Genomic DNA, 18483 nt, shown 5'->3' with positions numbered 1-18483 from the left:
TTCATTGTCAGCTGTACTCTCAGCTGAGCTTTGATCTCTGTGCATCCTCTCACCTCTCACAAAGAGGAGCCACATGCTTGAGTTATTTCTTATATTGGCTAAAACATAGAAGGTTACCAACAGCTTGTGTTTGAATATGAAAAACTTTGGTACTTAGAAGAGCATCAGCTGCATAAAGTTGTTTATTAGTTTCTTTTTTGTCCAGAGAATAGTGATTTCTATTACATTGTCGACTAGTTTCAGCTTTAACACATTGTCTGATGTATCCAATGGACTTCCTGTGACTTTCACTGATGTTTTCATTTCATGGAACAATCACAATTCCATGTATGGATATGGTATCTTCACACATGGCTAAACGTAGAAGATCACCAACAGCTTGCGACTGACTATTAGAGGCCTTCACATCCTTTGTTACCTAGCAATGCCTCAGATACCATTCCATCATGTTCTTGGCCTTTTTGACCATATTCTGATTATATTCAATGCTCAACTGTAATCTAGACTATCCTTAGAAGGGCTTTGTCTCAGGTAGGAGTTTGCAAACTATATGAAGCATGCTGTACGTACCTAGCAACTTTGGCTTAAAAGTTAGTAGGGACCTGTGGCTTATACACAACAATGCAAGGCCAAATATAGGATTATTTGGGCAACAGGCTTTCTACTTCTTTTTGAAAAGAGGAGAAAACAGAAGGCATTCTTCCTTCCCCCTCACCCTCTCTCTGTTCTTTTCTTTTCTCCTCTTCTTTTTTTGCACTAATTAGCAGGCCTCACTTGATCACTATACATCCGTATATGACTGAATTTATAATATGGAGCCTTTTATAAACCAATTCATGCTTATAGTTTAGGAACCTTCTCTACAGCATCAGCATTAACACCTGGCATCGCACTTTGTGAGGCTTGGCCTGTTAAATTACCCAAAACAGTATTGAATTGTCTAATGCTTGCCTCACCAACTGAAGACAATGAATGAAGGCATGGTGTTACACAATTTTGTAGGTAGTTCAGAGACCAAGGCTATATAAGTCAATACAAATACTATTTCTCCGGAGCACTTCGTAGCCTGTGTTGAAATGCAAGAAACCAATCCTTGGTAGCTGGTTAGATATGTTTTTTCCCCATTACTCTATATACAATGTTAGATATGTACACTGCTTATTCTCAATACACATTGCCTACTTGAAACCCAGAATTTGCATGCACAGCTCTTGAAGCAGTAGAAAACCAAGAATCTACTAATGACAATTGAGTGCTCTACCATCAAACAAAAAAAATACCTCCTCTTAGGGCGCTTGTATCCTTCAATAGTAAACATTTTTCCAAACAACTATCCTCAGAACACAAGCTGAAATTTCCTGGTATACTCTTGTATTATCTTTCTTTACATTTGAACTGGCTGCATTTGATGAATATGTATTGAAATCTTCTCCAATTAACAAGTAATTAGCTGAAGGAAAGATGGACAACTTGAGAAGCCCAAACCAGCAACTATTGAAGTAAACTTGAATATAGAGTAACATCAAATGCATTGACTTGCAAAGAGGCCTATCTTTGCTTCAATACAATGGGCAACATTATCATTATTTTAGCTTTCTCCAGAAGACAACAATACATGCTAAGGCACTCACCATGAAGGCAAAGAAGACGCAGGTACAAACCAAGCGGATCCCCATACTTTCCATCGTTGTGAAGCAGATGCATTCCACCAGGAATTTTTGAAAGTGCACGAAAGTGGCGCATTGCCTCATCAGGGATATTGTACTTTGTAAAACACTCTACCAGAATTCTGCAATCACATTAACATATTCTCATTGTGCAGCCTACCCAGACAATCATCAATTCCTGAATTGTAAAAATAAACCATGGTAGGCATAGTCTTCATGTCATGAATAAATCAAGAAAGAAAGCAACACCATACCTGTATAACAGGCTCTGAGGATTAAGGCATAAATGTCCAGGACAAAGTGAAATAATGGCAATAAAAAGAGCAGCAGAAGCAGGACAAAATTTTGAAAAGAAGCTTCTCATAATTGTCATTCTCGTACAGCTTACAGAGACAGGTCCAGGAATTTAAGAAGCATATTCATCAGTCTTTATTACTCTTCCCAATCAATAACTGTGATGCGGAAGATTAGTGATGTCCTGGTTGGCATATTCATTTTATATTTTAGGCCTTAACAGGAGAGGCCATTTACTAGTTGGAGCAGGTGGCAGTGCCATACCTGGAATATCTACCCGGTGTTGTCTACTTAAGAGCATAAATTGGGATTTTTTTAATCATTGCCCATTATGGCAGAATATCTACCTGGTGTTGTCTACTTAAGCTGACATAAAATGGTTTTTTAATCATTGCCCATTATGGCAGAGTTACGTCCTGCCTCTATGCACAAAACAAAAACCTCTCCAAATAATTTCGCAGTTGTGCAATATCTTCTATACCTCAGAACCATGCTGGTAGAGGGCCAAGTATTCCTTTGGTCTATTCAGCCATATATATGATGAGCCCTTGATGGTGGGAGCAAGTGGCTACTAGCTGGTGCTTCCAGCTCAACCTAACATCTTTTGCCACTTTGTAGATCTATACATGTATGTATGTGTGCTCACACCATGCACACACGCACAGGTAAATAAATGTAGACCACAGTTCACCATTGTTCAGGATCACCAGCTATCATAGGGACATGTCCCTCTCTTTGCACGTCATAACCTCTTCTCATAATTTAACAGCTTCAAACAACAAAAAGAGGGGCAGCACAAGCATGGTAACCAAAAATATTGGATAAACAGCTGATTTCATTGAAACTCTTCCAATCCCACCTTTGCAAGCACTAACTAAACTGCATATATGGCTCTCTTCATCAAGCCCTCCATCCAACCAATCTCTATGCTCAAACAGCGTATGAGTTACATGTTACGTTAATAAATGTAACATATGGGGAGACAAGCGCGAGGGATAACCGTCCAAGGGGCTTTGAGGGCCTATACGGGGTTAAGGGGAGCTTAGGAAGTAAGTGAGTAATACTAAAATAGTAGAACTCACCAGGTAATGACAGCTGGTAGATGGGTCACGATGGGGTGGCACTGGGAGAACTTCCTAAGCGTGGTCGGGAGGAGAGAGAGAGAGGTCTCTCGAGCTTGTTTTCCCGTAACAGAGTTGTTCATCAGCAGAAGACAGATCTGATACAAAACGTAATACTTACTTTGAGCCATCTAATAATGGTATCAGAGCCGTTGGGCCACATCCTGTCGAAAGGGTTTCATCCTCGTCTTCAACTGCTTCGAAATTCCTGCCGAAGAGTGATCGGGGTCCCGTCTTCAGACGCTTCTGTGTTGGCGACCACGACGGGATGGCTCAAGTCGCCGTCGTTTGACGTGTCGATCACTTCCGTGTTGGCGTGGATGGCAGGATTCGAACCTGCGCGGGCAGAGCCCACATGATCACTTCCGTGTTGGCGAGTACAGTGGGACGGTGCAAGTCAGGGCAAAGTCCGGTGGGATGGTGCAAGTTGGGCGAAATCCTGCTTCTAGTTGGGGGGGGGGGGGGGGGGGGGGGGGAGGGTTGGTGTTTAATCACATCCTTACCCAATGTTCTTGCCTGACAGGCTTTATTCTCGCGTAATCTGCACACAATTAGCGCAGATTTGAAGAAAGCTTCACCGTTCTTTGTGCCCCTCTATAATCAAGGAAGTACCCCTTCTTTGTACACAAATTTCTTATATTTGCTTTCTAAATTCTAGTGTATTACTGGAGGGGAAAGAGAAAGAGGGGGTAACCAAAGGCTCTAGTTCCAGGGACCATCCTATGGTGGATCCCCATGAAACGGAAATACAAAAAGAACAATGGGAAGAACTTTTTGCTACACGAGAACAATTTGATGATCTAACTGCTCGTGTGCAAGCACAGGGGGTTCAAATGGAGTTGCTAACTCAAGCACTCACTGAAATAAAATCCCAATTAGCCTTGTTATTAGAAAGGGATAAAGGTAAGGTAGAGACCTCAGATATTCCATCTTCATCGAAAGATCTAGATGTGACTATGCGAGTCTTCTTGGATGATATCTTGATCTTTAGTAAATCAAGAAAAGAACATTTGGAACATTTAAGGTTAGTATTCCAATTGTTAAGAAAATGCGAACAAAACTAAACATGAATTCTTCACACAAGAGGTCAAATATTAGGGGCATATTATCTCGAAAGAGGAAATCAATATGGATCCATAAAAAATAAGGGCAATTATTGAACGGCCATCTCCAAGGAACATGGAAGAGCTGCAGATCTTCCTAGGTTTATCTGGATTTTATGGTAGATTCATTCGAGATTATGCCAAGATAGTTGTTCCAATGACGAACCAACTTAAAGGGAAAGGGAAGAGTTTTAATTGAGGAATAAACCAAAATGAAAGTTCTCAAAAACTTAAGATAGCCATTGCTACAGCTCCAGTACTATTAATTGTGGATCCCAATAAACCATTCGCGATTGAAGCTGATGCCAGTAATAGGGCAGTAGGCGCCGTCTTATTACAAGAAGGTCGACCAGTTGCTTTTGAAAGCAAAAAATTAGACTGTGCAAAACGGAATTATTCTGTTTATGAGAGGAAGCTGTATGCAATAGTATATGCAATGAAGAAATGGAGGCACTATTTGTACGGTGCCAAACTTTTGATCTTGTCGGATCATAAAAGCATTAAGTGGCTTAATGACCAACCGGATCTACAAGGGCGTAAAGCCAGATGGGCCGAACTTCTTCAAGAGTTCAACTACGAAATAAGATATAGAAAGGGGAAGTACAATATAGTGGCTGATGCACTCAGCAGAATGCCCATCATAAATGAATTGAGTTTCACTCAGTTCACTTCCGATTTACTTGAATCTTTGAAAGGGAAATGCCAGGTTGATCCGGCATATTCCAACATATGGGAAGCAATACATAATGGGGATCCAAATGGAAGTGTCTTCACAGAGGAAGGAACATCTGAGGATATTCAACAAGAAAATGGAGCATCAGGGGTTGCTCAAATGGGATTCAAGTGGAAGAATTTTACCATTGATACTGGTTATTTACTCTACAAGAGTAGGGTATGTGTTCCGAAAGATGAAGAAATAAGGTGCCAGATACTCTTTGAGTGTCATGATACCCCTAGTGCGGGACATCCAGGAGTCTTATTATCCAGGAGTTAATAAGACTTATAGTCTTATTAAAAGGTAGCTCTATTGGCCTGGGATGAATAAGGACGTCCTTGACTATATGGTCAAATGTAATAAATGCCATGTTAATAAAGCTGAAAGATTGAAAATGGGAAGACTTCTCCACCCATTAGAGATTCCTTTGGGAAAATGGGAGAGTATCTCCACGGACTTTATTGTCGCAGAGGAAATTGGATACTAAACTTAGCATGAGCACAGTGGAGCACCCGCAAACAGATGGGAAAATTGAAAGGGTTAACTAAATCCTTGAAGATATGTTGAGAGCACATGTAAGTAAAAGGCAAACTAATTGGAAAGAGTATTTACCGATAGCAGAGTTTACATATAATAGTGCCAAGCACTCTTCCACTGGATATAGTCCATTTATGCTAATGTATGGGTTTCAGCCCAGCGCTCCTCATGCAATAGGACTGCACAAGGAAAAGGTTCAAGCAGAAAATGATTTTTTGGAGAATATGAATAGTATGTTTAAATGTGCTCAAGAAAATACTAAGAAAGCTCAAAATCGAGCTAGAGCTTATGCAGATCCTCACCGAAGAGACATCTCCTTTGAAGAAGAGGAATTGGTCTATCTTAAGGTGCCTGAACAAACTAAAACCATGAAGACGAGACAATGTCTAAAGCTGCACCCAGGTATTGTGGTCCTTTCACCATACTTAAAGGGTGGGAGAACAGGCTTATAAGCTCCAACTACCGCTGGTAGTAAAACACATCCAGTTTTCCATGTAAGCAAGCTAAGAAAGAAACTAGGTGGTATGGATAATCTAATCTTAAATGATAACATTAAGGAGCTAATAGGTGACCAATCTATTCCACAGGAACCAAAAAGAATTTTAAGTGTTCGTAACAGACGAACGAGGAATACTATTTATCAAGAATATTTTGTAAAATGGAAAGATTGTTTAAAAGAAAGCTCAACATGGGAGCAAGTAAGTACTTTAGGGAAAAGATTTCCCAATTTACAGTTGGACCTCCCAAGCATCGCTTTCGAGGATGAAACCGATTCTTAAGGGGGAGGAAATGTTACATTAATAAATGTAACATATGGGGAGACAAGCGCAAGGGATGACCATCCGGGGGCTTTGGGCGCCCGTACCAGGTTAAGGGGAGCTTAGGAAGTGAGTAATACTAAAATAGTAGAACTCACCAGGTAATGACAGCTGGTAGATAGGTCACGACGGGATGGCACTGGGAGAACTTCCTAAGCGTGGTCGGGAGGAGAGAGAGAGGTCTCTCGAACTTGTTTTCCCGTAACAGAGTTGTTCATCAGCAGCAGACAGATCTGATACAAAACGTGATACTCACTTTGAACCATCTAATATTACATGCCACCTATGTTACCCTCATAGCATGTGCCATGAGGCTCTCCAAGTAATGGGACTCAGCCACAGGAGGATTAGGTGGGTAAATACAAATTCAAATGAATCTATGCATGTACCATGGCCAAATCTGTAAGCTGTGGCAATTAATCTCCTGATGGCTGAAAGGTAATAAAGATGCATCCAGGCAACAATGCACGGGAGTATGTCTATCCCTGCAACTGTACCTGCAGAAACCACCACTCTGATCTAGCTAAAGGAGCCCAAAGGGAGGCATGCCTTGCTCTCCTTAACCAGGCACAGGCAGGATTTGCTCTGTTGCCCCTCCAAACATGGGCCAAGCATACCCAGAATACAGAGGTTGCAGGTGTTTCAGCCATGCCATATCTCAAAACAAGCATCTTTCCCAGAAAGCTCGTACTCAGAATCTCAAGATAATGTGCAAAATGAAGAATTAATTCGTGAAGAGCAAAAAATAAGATAAAGATAATTGGGCATTGATGCAGCAGAATAACAATCCTCAATTTGACCAATGCTTGAAGCAATATGCTTCATTAATTCCAATAAAATACATGAAAGCAATTAAATCTGCCACCAAGGAGCTGAAATTAAAGGCCTTCTCTCAACAGGGACTAGAAGGTGTTGAAGCAGTAAAACATTGGATTGTAATGGGAAAGCGTGAGGATCCGCTAGGGTTTGCACAAAAAACACAAAGAGTGCATGAACGCAAATAACACTATGAACTGGAAACGAATGAATGGTGATGAAACTCAATGAACAGACCAAAAGGGAAGGGCCAGGGGGGAGTGTCAGAGACTGCCATTCTCCAAAACCAAGCCCAAGTGCAGCAAACCAACTTTGCACAATTCTAGATGCTCATGTAGATTGAATTAAGGCGGCCATGCAGTAGCAGAAGCTAAGAATGCAGTAATATCTAAAGAGGATGAGGCATGTAGAGGCAAGACACAGCAAAGTGGCAATGATTGACTGCAAACTGATGGTGATACACAGCTGAATGACAGCTGCAGTAAGACAGGAAGCTGGCCCTAGTCGATTTTCCACAAGCGTTCAAAACCAAGGAAAGGCTGAGATCAGTGAATGTTAATTCACCAGTGTCCAACAACAGTCCCTTTACAGTCATTTAAGTGTAGATAAAAGTAGTGAACTCTTACATGTTTGACAAAATGCACAATGTGTGCCAATTGTATAAACAAGGCACTAGATTGCCAACTTGGAACCATGTAGTTCCAAGGTAGCAGCAAAATCCCAAGACACACGGTGTTTGCTGGGTGGTCAACCAACAGAAACCTCCATCTCAACTCTACAGCACATGCTTTTTGGGCAACATGTAAAATTCGAAATTGATGCTCTCATGCAACTGGCTAAATCTCTGCCAAAATGGGGGGACTGTCTGGATATTGATATTAAGCCTCCATTTTCTTTGTTTCCATGACAAGTTACACCATAGATCACTTGCACCTGTCCTTTCAAATCAAATGTCACTTTCGCCTTTGCCAGCTGTTGATATAACTCCTTCTCGGTCTGGTCTTCTTCCAACTTCCTTTATGCTGTTAAATGCCTCAAACCGTACACATTAAATCCTCTTATTGCCATAGATACTCCTGCCATTCCCATTAAAAGCAGTTGCAAACCTCCCAAGCCCATATAATCCTTTAACCAGAGTTTCCGCCAGGAAAGTGGTGCAACAAAAGTGATATGATGAAAGAGCAAAACATTAATTCTCAAGGACCTATATTGCTAGCAAAACCTGCCAAATTTTGAAAAATCAGATAGGTTGAACAGTTAACTGCAGTCTCTCTCTTAAACCCAAATATTTCAAAACTAAACATCTAAACTCACTGTGCAATGTCATAAAGAAAATCATCAATTAAACAAAAAACAAAATTCTTCCTTTCATAGCAAAAATATTGATGAACTATTCACAACTACCATGCAGATTGGCATGAATGTACAAACATGAAGAAGAACATGTGTAGCATGTATTATGATGGAAGTCAGAGCAAATGAGTGTTCCACCCATGGATTGAAAACACCAGCTTTTAGTTTTGGTAACTGTAAAATGTGCTGCCTTGAGTTACATACACATAAGTCCTTGCATTAGGCAGCACCCTCTTGTGGTCTTCCACCATCAATCCAAGCACGTTAATTATTTGTGGTAGCCTGCAGCACAATTCAAATTAAGACAAGTACATTCGACACTAGTTTAAAATTGGAATGAAACAGAACTAAAAAGACTTCAAAAAAACTCACCTATCCCCAGGAAATGTGCACCTTATCTGAGCTTCAAATAAGAAGTTATATGTCTCTGTATCGGGCTTCTTACCATCTGAAAGAACAAGGCACTTCTGAGATAAAGATCTCTGCCCAACTTCAGTTGCAGCCAACCCCAACCAGAATATGCAGACTTGCCACTTTTTTTTTCTTTTTCATAAGAACAAAACTTCCATAGATCACATGATTGTCCTTTTAACAAAATGCAAAAGCAGCTTGAAATATCCTGTCTAAGATAACAGAAACACTCCTATCTCGTGCCTAGAAACATCCTATCTTGAGACAGATTTTCTGTGATGATACTTTTTCCCAAATATTTATTTAGGACCATTCCTTAGGCAGCTTGCATTTGCTTTTATAAAACAAAAATCTTCAAGTTTGCAATATTTTCAATGGTATAGTAAATTTTCTGTACTGCATTTTAAGCCAACTATTCCAGCAGAATTCCCATGGGTCACAAGATTGATCCTTTTAACTAAATGAAAGCAGATTGGAAGATCCTGTCTGAGATAACAGTAATACTCCCATCTCATACCTCGGAAAATCCTATCTTGTGACAGTTTTTCCTCAGTATTTTATTCAGGACAATTGCTTATGCCACATATGTTTCCCTTTATACAAGAAGAATCTTGAAGTTGCAACCATAGCACATGCACTGTATTCCAAAGTACCATAAATTTTTTGCATAACATTTTAAACCAACCATTCCCATCATTTTAATTAGGACCATTCCTCAGGCCACATAATCGTATAATAAATTTTCTGCACTGCACTTTGAGCCAACTATTCCCACAGGATTTCCATTTCCATGGGTCACATCCTATTAACTAGATGTAAAAGCGGCTTTGAAGATCCTGTCTAAGATAACAGAAATATTTCCATCTTATGCCTAGGGACATCCTATCTTGTGATGGCTTTTCCCCAGCATTTTAATTAGGACCATTCTTTACCTATGTTTTCTTTTGTGAGAGAAGAATCTTGAAGTTGGCAAAATAGCAAGCATGCTGTTTTCCAACTGTACAATAAATTTTCTTCATTGCATTCTAAACAAACCATTCCATCACTGGTCACTCCAATAAGGTTCCTTAAAAATCTGGATAGCAAATGCTCTCTCATTTGAAGAGATAAAGAGAGCTCATTTTTCTTTATTCTGCATTAGTTTTCTTAGTTGTAAACTCTTATACAACAACTGAAGTTAGCCTAAAGTTGACCCCATTTGTCTACACTATCATGCTCCACTCCTCCACTGTCAAACATCCCTATATTCTCTCTTTATTCACTACTATTTTACAGGACAACAAACCTATAAATCCATTACAGCCCTCCCTCCTTGAGCTCTTTTTCCATTTCAAGAAAAAGAACCAAGCCGTGTCAATGTATTCCCGATCAATGATGAAGAAAGACTGATTTTCCCTCTTTCTATTCACATCTTGTAAAGAAATTTATTGTTTTATTACATAATTGGTAATGTGTGTGTGTATATACATCTTTTCATAGTAAGAGTGAAAAATACTTCTCCTCACTCTCTTGTTGATTGTAACTGAGCTCTTCCTCAAGGATGTGGGTTGAGCAAAAATAAATTCCTTTGCCGAGGGGAATTGATTTGGTTTTACCCATCTTCAACCCTTAATCTTGTCTCCATTAATTCTACATTTCCATGGTTGTAAATTGTCATATTCAAGTTTTTACTATTTGTTCTCTCCATTTATTCAAAAATATGTCTTAAAAACAAACAAATATTATAATTGTAGAGCATATTACATTGTTCAAGACGTTTACACTCCTCTCTCTTTTTTTTTTCATGAAGATAATTGAATTAAGTAGTAAATATTTACATTCAACCATTAGGTCAACATTGAAAATAACACACATAAAGGAAAGTCTACACACACTCTAACACAGAAATGTCACACCGAAAGAGCAGCTGGTGTGGAGTGAATAGTATCCAGCCAGGGAGCAGCAATGTCACGAAGAACCAGATCAGCAGACACCATAGAGGAGATTTGCCACAACACTAAACCACGAATTCGGGCCACATGACCATGAATGCCAGATACTAAATCAAAAATGAAGACATTCTGAGTATGCCAAATATGCCACAAGGCAGTCCATCTGAGGAAATGGAACAGGTAGGAATAATCTGAACGTAAAGATGTCATGAAGGTCATCTTTTCCATAATCCACGAACAAGCTAATATCCGATGATGCGTTGAGGAGAACCATACACAGGAAACAAAACTCCAAATCCGTCTCACAACAGGGCAGGAGACAAAAAGATGAAGCACTATCTCATCACATGTAGTACAAAATACACATCAACCAGCAGAGATCTTACAAGCACGCAGCACATTCCCAGTAGGAAGAGCCCCATTAAGTAGCTTCCATATAAACACTTTTCCCTGATACGAAACCTTAGATTTCCAGAGCTACATGAATCTATCCTACCACTTCTTTCTGCTATCCCGAATATGCCATACTTTATTAGCCTTATCCATGACCCATCTCTTGGCCTCCACCATATGATGATATATCTAGTTAGTTGACCTTTTCTTGAAATCATCAGGAATCACAAACATCCAATCATGCCAGGGAGACAATAGCTGTGACACAAGCAAAGGATGGTACCTCAAAAATCTATCCTGTATGGCCGACCAAATATCATGATATCCTCTAGGCATCCGAAAATTCTGACGAAAATGCCGAAAAGAATAAAGACGGGCCTACCTAAGAATGACACCTTTCAGGACTGTCTGCAACCCCAAATGAGCCATCCGATTGAACTTATCTCGCTCCAAATCTTTATCAAGCCAATCCAACAACGTGGAGGTAGCCAGTACTTCTCCTAGCAGGGAATTCTCCTCCTCATGAAAATCAAGAGGGCACCAAACTGCAAAACGAAATATCGCATGCCAAGATGTGATCATATGGGAAACAAGAAAAGACTGGGAGACCTTAATAGATCTTGTAGAGTTAAGCATATACCACCAAGAAGCGTGAATAAGCATGCTACCATGAGAAATGCCAATCCTTTCTATAAAAAATTTTGCTATATCTGTCCAGGGATGACTCTCAACACAGAGTGCCTGCAGAAGAGCTAACCTCAAAGCAGCCATATGAAAATTAACATCCAAAAGAGCTGCTCCTCCCATCCTTTTAGGAGTAGTCACATGCTGCCATTAAATCCACACTTGGCCCTTGCGATTTCCTTTCTTTTTCCATAACATGAATCGGATAGGCTGAACTAATTCCAATAGGGACTTCTCAATCCAAGGAAGCAATGGCAAGAAAAACGAAACCATGTTGATTATAATGCATTTAGCAACTTTAAGTCTCACATGGAGAGGCCAACCTTGAGACTTCCAATACATAAACCGATCATGAATACGGGATGCCATCCAATCCAACAAGGCACAAGGAGCTACCTCCACACCAATAGGATAACCCAAATATCTGGTTATATTTCCCTTAGGGATCACAATACCATTCCAGCCCAAAGCTTGCAAATCATTTTCCGTACAAGAGAGCAGATGATTTCTGAGCATTAATATGAAGTCTCGATGCCATAGCAAAAAGTTTCCATGCTATCATTGCCTAATCAACATTCGAGCGATCTGCCTTAAGAAGCATAAAGAAATCATCTGCCAAAGATTGACCCACAAGTTGGGCCTCACTGGGAAGAGACAAACCAACGATCTCACCTTGATTGGCCAACTTATCCAACAACAAAAGCATCCGGTGAATGACTAATACAAGCAACAAAACGCTGAGAGGGCAGCCTTGCCGAAGGGACCGAGATAAGGCAATTTCATCACTAATCGCTCCATTAAGTGCTCCCTGACTAATAGTATCCAAAGAGAAACCATACATGGCCCAAACCCCATGGTAAACATTAGCTGCTTCAAAAAAGACCAGCTTACATGATTAAAGGCATTTTCAATATCAAGCTGAAGCATAACAATTTGCTGGCCTGAAGCTTTTGCAAAGTCAATCCCAGTTAAACATTCAAAATGTTGTGCATTATATTCCAACCCTTAATGAAACCGTATTGACATGGATGAACCGAATGCGGAAATACTTTCTTCAATCTATTGGCAATGATTTTTTGGAAAATTTTGTATTAAGAGCCCATAACAAAAATGGGTCTCCATTGTTTCAAAGAAGTAGGAGAGGGAACCTTACACAATAACCGAATGACTGCAATCTTCCAATCCGAAGGCATGACACTAGAATTCTAAACTTGCTGACACAGGCGAGTCAACGGATCCTTAAACTATTCAACATTGGCTCAAAACAACTCATTAGGAAGGCCATCCCAACCAGGGCTTTTCCTTCTAGAAAAATGGGATAGCACCTCTTCCACTTCATCCTCCAAAACATCAACCTCCATTAAGGCTACCCATTCTAGTTGAACCTGATTACTAACCAAATCACAAATGTATTTGCGAGCTGAGTGTACAACATCAAAAAGAATCTCTTGAGGACCCAACAATGATTTATAAACATCCACACACATCTGAAAGATGGATGCAGGATATGTCACCATAGCACCTTGCTCATTCTTCAAGCGCACAATATTTTTCTGAGCGTATTTCTGATGTAATTAAGCAAAGAATAGATGAGATTGATAGTTATTATTATGCAAAGCTTTCGCTCTCGACAACAATTTGTATTTAGCATATTCCTCTTCCTGTAGATATTGAACTCCACCTTTCAACCATTCAATGCATGTAAGTAAGTCATTAGTGGTATCTTCCAACTGGCACAGAGACAACGAATGGGCCAACCAAGATTGCGCATGCTTCAATTCACCACGTAAAAAGGAAGCATGCTAAATACCATACTGTCGAGATAACGAATGTGCATTATCCCTAAAAACAGCTGTGTTGAGCTAAAAATGCATTAGCTTTACTTAAACAGCCCCAAAACTTGCTTAATTAATAAAGAAACCTTGTTTATTTAATAAGAAACGCGATCCTAGAGAGTTTTTGTGTCCCATAAGCACAAATCCACTTGGGAGGGCCCAAACTTTCTATAAATACGTATGTTGCCCTCCATTCACTCTTCAATCTCTTTTTTGCAGATTTCAGGCGTCTCAACTTATTGCCTATACCCGGTTCGCGGAGGATATCTCAACATAAGCTATCCATTGCTGTCTACATCAATTGCAGTCTGCGTTTGGCAATTTTCTCTCTCCTCTAGCTGTCACCCAGCTTCTATAGGCTATTGCCAGACTGTCCAGCCTGCGTTTGGCACTTTTCTCTCTCCTACAGGCTGTCCTACCTGCATTTTTATTCTTTCTCTCTCCTGTAGGCTCTCCTACCTACATTTCAGCCTCTACGTTTTTAGTCTCTCTCTCTCTTGCAAGTTGTCCTGCCTACGTTTTTAGTCTCTCTCTCTTGCAGCCTGCGTTTTTAGTCTCTCTCTCTCCTCACTGTTCTCTGCATCAGATCCAGCTTCTCGCTACTACCTTTGCTGGTATTCGACATCCGGAGGCTTCCTTGCTGCAATTCGCGATCCGTTCAGAGTACGACACACTCTCCAGCTCATTATCTATGCCTTGATCCTTGAGATACAAGAGTTCGAAATTCAGTATTCATTCACTGCATAGTGCGTTTGCTGCATGAGCATTGTATATTCAGCAATTATATCACTTCGGTTATTTTCTATGTTCATTGTCTCTGAGTTACCCTAACCCTAACTGTGTTCTTTTATCAACCTATGCTTTGTCGTACGATTGTTATTTGTATTTCTGTATCAGAGTATTTCTTTACATGGTATGAGAGCCTGGTACTCTCTAAGAAACCTAGGCCTTTGATCTAAAAGCTCTCCACAAGAAGCAAGAACAACAGTAGATTCAAATGACTTCGAACACATCAACACCAATTCAGTCTCCAGAACAACCTATGCCGAGAACCGAGCGAGAGTCAGCAAAACAACTTGCTCCACAAAGTTCCGACATAGTGGAAGACACTTCTGGCAACGCGGAAGAAAGGCTATACAAGCTTTCTGTCACTAAATTAATTACTTATGGCACATTCTCTATTTAATAAATTTATGTCAATAAATTAATGACTCACTTTTCTTTAAGTGTTGATGATGATCTAGCATGGCCATGAGACCATTTAGAGACCAATATTCCTAGTGCATCACTCAATGGGGTGATCAGAGCACTGTGACGGGGATATTTGATACATGCAGTACAAGTTATGAAGGGGGAAAGAAGTGTCTGCCAAGTGTAAGAGTGTACACAAGAACCAAGGAGTTACACATAAATGAAGATGGATTAGGTTCTAAGAAGAGGAAGTGCATTAGCATTGTGTATATGTATTTATATGTGTATCCGAGGACGCCTGGGAACGTTTACTTGTGTGTAATGAGCATTGCATTCATTTGGGGTCATCCTCTCCCTTACAAGTCAAGGTTTAAGGTCTTTTCTTTCATTAAGAAAGACAAGAGAGGTAATTCTCTCACTAAGAAAGACAAGAGACGCGATCCTCTAGAAGTGAGGAGAGAAGTGATTTTCTCTTTCTAAGGTCTAAAAAGACACAAGCTTTTGTGTGGAAGTCAATCTTAAGGTTGAAGCCCAAGGCAATTGAATGAACTCTCCTTAAGGTGGTTGCATGGACCACAAGTTAAGAGTATAGTTTGAGAAGTTGTTCTTTTTTAAAAAAAGACGTGATGAATCCATTTTTAAAATATCTTGCAATACAAAGACAATCTCTAAAAACAGGCCGCCAAAGTTATCAGAAACAGCAAGATCTACAACTTTCATGTTGGACATTTTTTCATCCGAACAACGCACAGAGAGATATCTTGAAATTAGTACTTCAAAGTAGGACCTAGAACAACCACATCTTGCATGAAGATCAACTCAAGTCTCTCTCCAAAAAGAGAAGCTCTTGAAAGTCTATAAAAAAGGAGGCTTTCCTTGGGTGTGAGGATGGAAAAAAGAAACATCACTTTGAATTCATCCAAGAGGAGAAGAGAAGGTACAAGTGCTGCGAAAGCTCTGCTGAAATCAAGCGTCAAGAGAAGAGCCCTACACATATTATGTAGAAGGAGACTCAAGAAGGATCAAAAGGTGCCAACTTCCAAGTTGAGCAAGTGTTAGCCGGTTGTATACCGTGCAAGTAACCGTGATCTTGTTTCCAAGATCTACAAGTAAGAACTGGCTTATGTGTAACGAAGGAGCTTGCTCCTTGTCAATAATATAACTCCACAAGGGGGGGACTGGCCCATCTTCCAATCCCTAGTGTGTTGCCAATTTCTCTACCTCTCTCTCTCTCTCTACATCTTTCTTTTCTCTCATTTATTCTCCCTCTGTGCCAGCATAATATTCGCCATATATATTTAAGTATATAAAAAAGCCGAGCGTGTATCTCGGATCTTATGACACTTTCCACTAAAGAATATCATGTGATCATGGACTATAGATGAAAGAAGATTGAGGAGCTCGATCGAAGGATTGCGCTTCAGGAGAAGCTACTCAATGAAGGTATCCATCAATTTCTCTCTTCAGATGTTGCGCATAAATCTGATGATATTGCAGGACCGTCGAGATCTCCCTTAGGGATGGGCCCCCTTGTTGGAGAAAGAGATCTGGAGTATGTTCCATTCTTTTATCCTCTTCCGTCCACTCTAGTGCAAGGTACTTTAGATTCGTCTTTTGTTCCTTTGTCTTTTACCTCGTCTGCTTTGCAATATACTGGTAGAAATCATGAGGAAGATGGAGTACAATCTGTTGACTATGGAAAAGGTTCTCTTGAGGACCAATTCTTATATGTTAACACACATTGTGGGGATTATAAGAAAAAGCCAGATATCTCTTTTTCTACCCTTCCTTCTTTTCAGTTTACTTCTCAAAATCAAAATGAATTTGGGGTTCCTATTTCTACATTGCATGGTGCATCATCATCATCATCATCATTTCATTTTCAATCATTAAATGGTAAAAATGAACAAAATGCATTTGTACCTTTCACACCACAAATTCAAAACCCACCCATCCCACCATATTCTTCTATTGCTTCCCCACTTCCCTTCACACCATTTACATTTCCCTATCAAACACCTCATGTTGCACATCACACCGCACCAAGGGGTTATGGAAACATAGGCACCACATTTAGGACCTCATTCTTCATCCATCGGGTGGTGTTCCACCTACTTCTCATACACTTTCGGGATCATTGCAGCCTGGGTATCCCTCCCGTCTCTCTTGAGTGTGGATCAATTGGTATCATAGCTTGCCTCTATAGCATTACCTAGTGGACCTCCTAGTCATGCTGTTGTGTCCCGGCCAAGCTTTGGACAGAGGGTTTCCGTGTCCCAGTGCCTCCATGTCCATCGGCACCTGATGGAAAAATTCATGTTCCAGTGCCTCCGTATCAATTGGCACTCATTGGACACTCCCCGCCTATTTCTGCCTACCCACCTTTCTCCCCCTCATTCTTCCTATCAAACACATCCACCACAACCATCTTACCCTCCACCTCTATCTTATCCCACTTTCTCGACACCTCCTGATTCAGGCTCATCTTCTGCCAAGCATACTTTCAATGATAAGACTCGTTTTAACAGGTCAAACTTTACCACTTGGTCAAATTTGATGACACATGTCCTTGACTCCCAGATTCTATGGGATCTTGTGCAGGGGTTGGAACCCCAACCCGATACCGCACTTGTTCCATACGAGATTGCCCGCTCATGGAAGACTAGAAATACCTCCGCTATTGTCAAGTTGATGCAAGGCTTATTGCCTAAGTTTCATTCTCAGCTTCAGCATTTTGAATTAGCGTCAGAACGATGGGCACACTTGAGTGACCGCTATGCGGCTAAGGATAGGACCCGTCATATAAATCTTGACCATGAGCTCCAGCTCTTTAAAATCATTGACCGGGATGACTTGAAAGTCAAGTTGGCTAAGTATCAACAACTTCTTGCCGAATTCTCCACTACGGGACTCCGGAATCCTCTAACAATCAAGTCACATTGTTTCTGAAACAAACTTACTAGGAAATACTTCAATTTTGTGAAAGGTATAGTTTCAAAGCCTACCATGCCTACTTTCTATGAATTTGAGTGTCAACTGTTGTGTTACGCATATTTGTTCGATCAATTTCATATGAACTCTTCCTCAGAGAGGGGGCTCTTGTTGCTCATTCTCAGAAGGGGCAACAAGGAAAGGACAAACAAAATCAAACCTCCCCTCAAAATCAAAAATAAAATCAATCCGCAGAATCACAAGGAAACTTCCAATCACAACTCAAACAAGGGTGGCAAAATGTATCTAAAAAGAATAGGTATTGTCAACATTGTCAAAAGGCTGGTCATTTTGACGACGAGTGTCGATCAAAGGCCAGAGGCACATCACCCAAATCTAAGTCTCAGACCCTCGTCCCCCTCAATAAGGCAACCCCCAACAGGGGAGGTAGAGTGATGGCAAGGGGCAGTTCAAAGGTCATACTCATACTGCCACCGCTCAACCATCTTAGTCAACAACGTTCTCAACTCCAAAGGGCTTGTCCGACTAGTCTGCAGAGGCCCACATCATCTCCATAGAGACATCAGATGTGAGTCTTGTCCACATCTGTGAGTTGCCTCCTAACAACATTACCGCAGAGACCCACTCGTCATAGCCGAGCACTTCGGCTCCTGTCTGGATTG

General features: G+C 40.6%; 1 protein-coding gene across 1 annotated transcript in view; it reads right to left on the bottom strand.

Moving 5' to 3' along the window:
• Positions 1-18483, bottom strand: part of PTAC3 (plastid transcriptionally active 3) — a 170795-nt gene that overhangs the window by 53827 nt on the left and 98485 nt on the right. The window contains exons 5-7 of the mRNA XM_087670108.1: positions 8797-8872; positions 8629-8706; positions 1632-1789 (exon numbers count right to left, since the gene is read on the bottom strand). Coding sequence (XP_087526234.1) covers positions 1632-1789; positions 8629-8706; positions 8797-8872 — 312 coding nt within the window. The remainder of the gene's footprint in view (positions 1-1631; positions 1790-8628; positions 8707-8796; positions 8873-18483) is intronic.

The sequence above is a fragment of the Lygodium microphyllum genome, chromosome 28, assembly GCF_053477565.2.
Source record: "Lygodium microphyllum isolate KBCC chromosome 28, Lygodium_microphyllum_v1.1.10, whole genome shotgun sequence".
In the NCBI taxonomy this organism is placed as follows: domain Eukaryota; kingdom Viridiplantae; phylum Streptophyta; class Polypodiopsida; order Schizaeales; family Lygodiaceae; genus Lygodium; species Lygodium microphyllum.
This window is presented reverse-complemented; position numbering and strand designations above follow the sequence as displayed.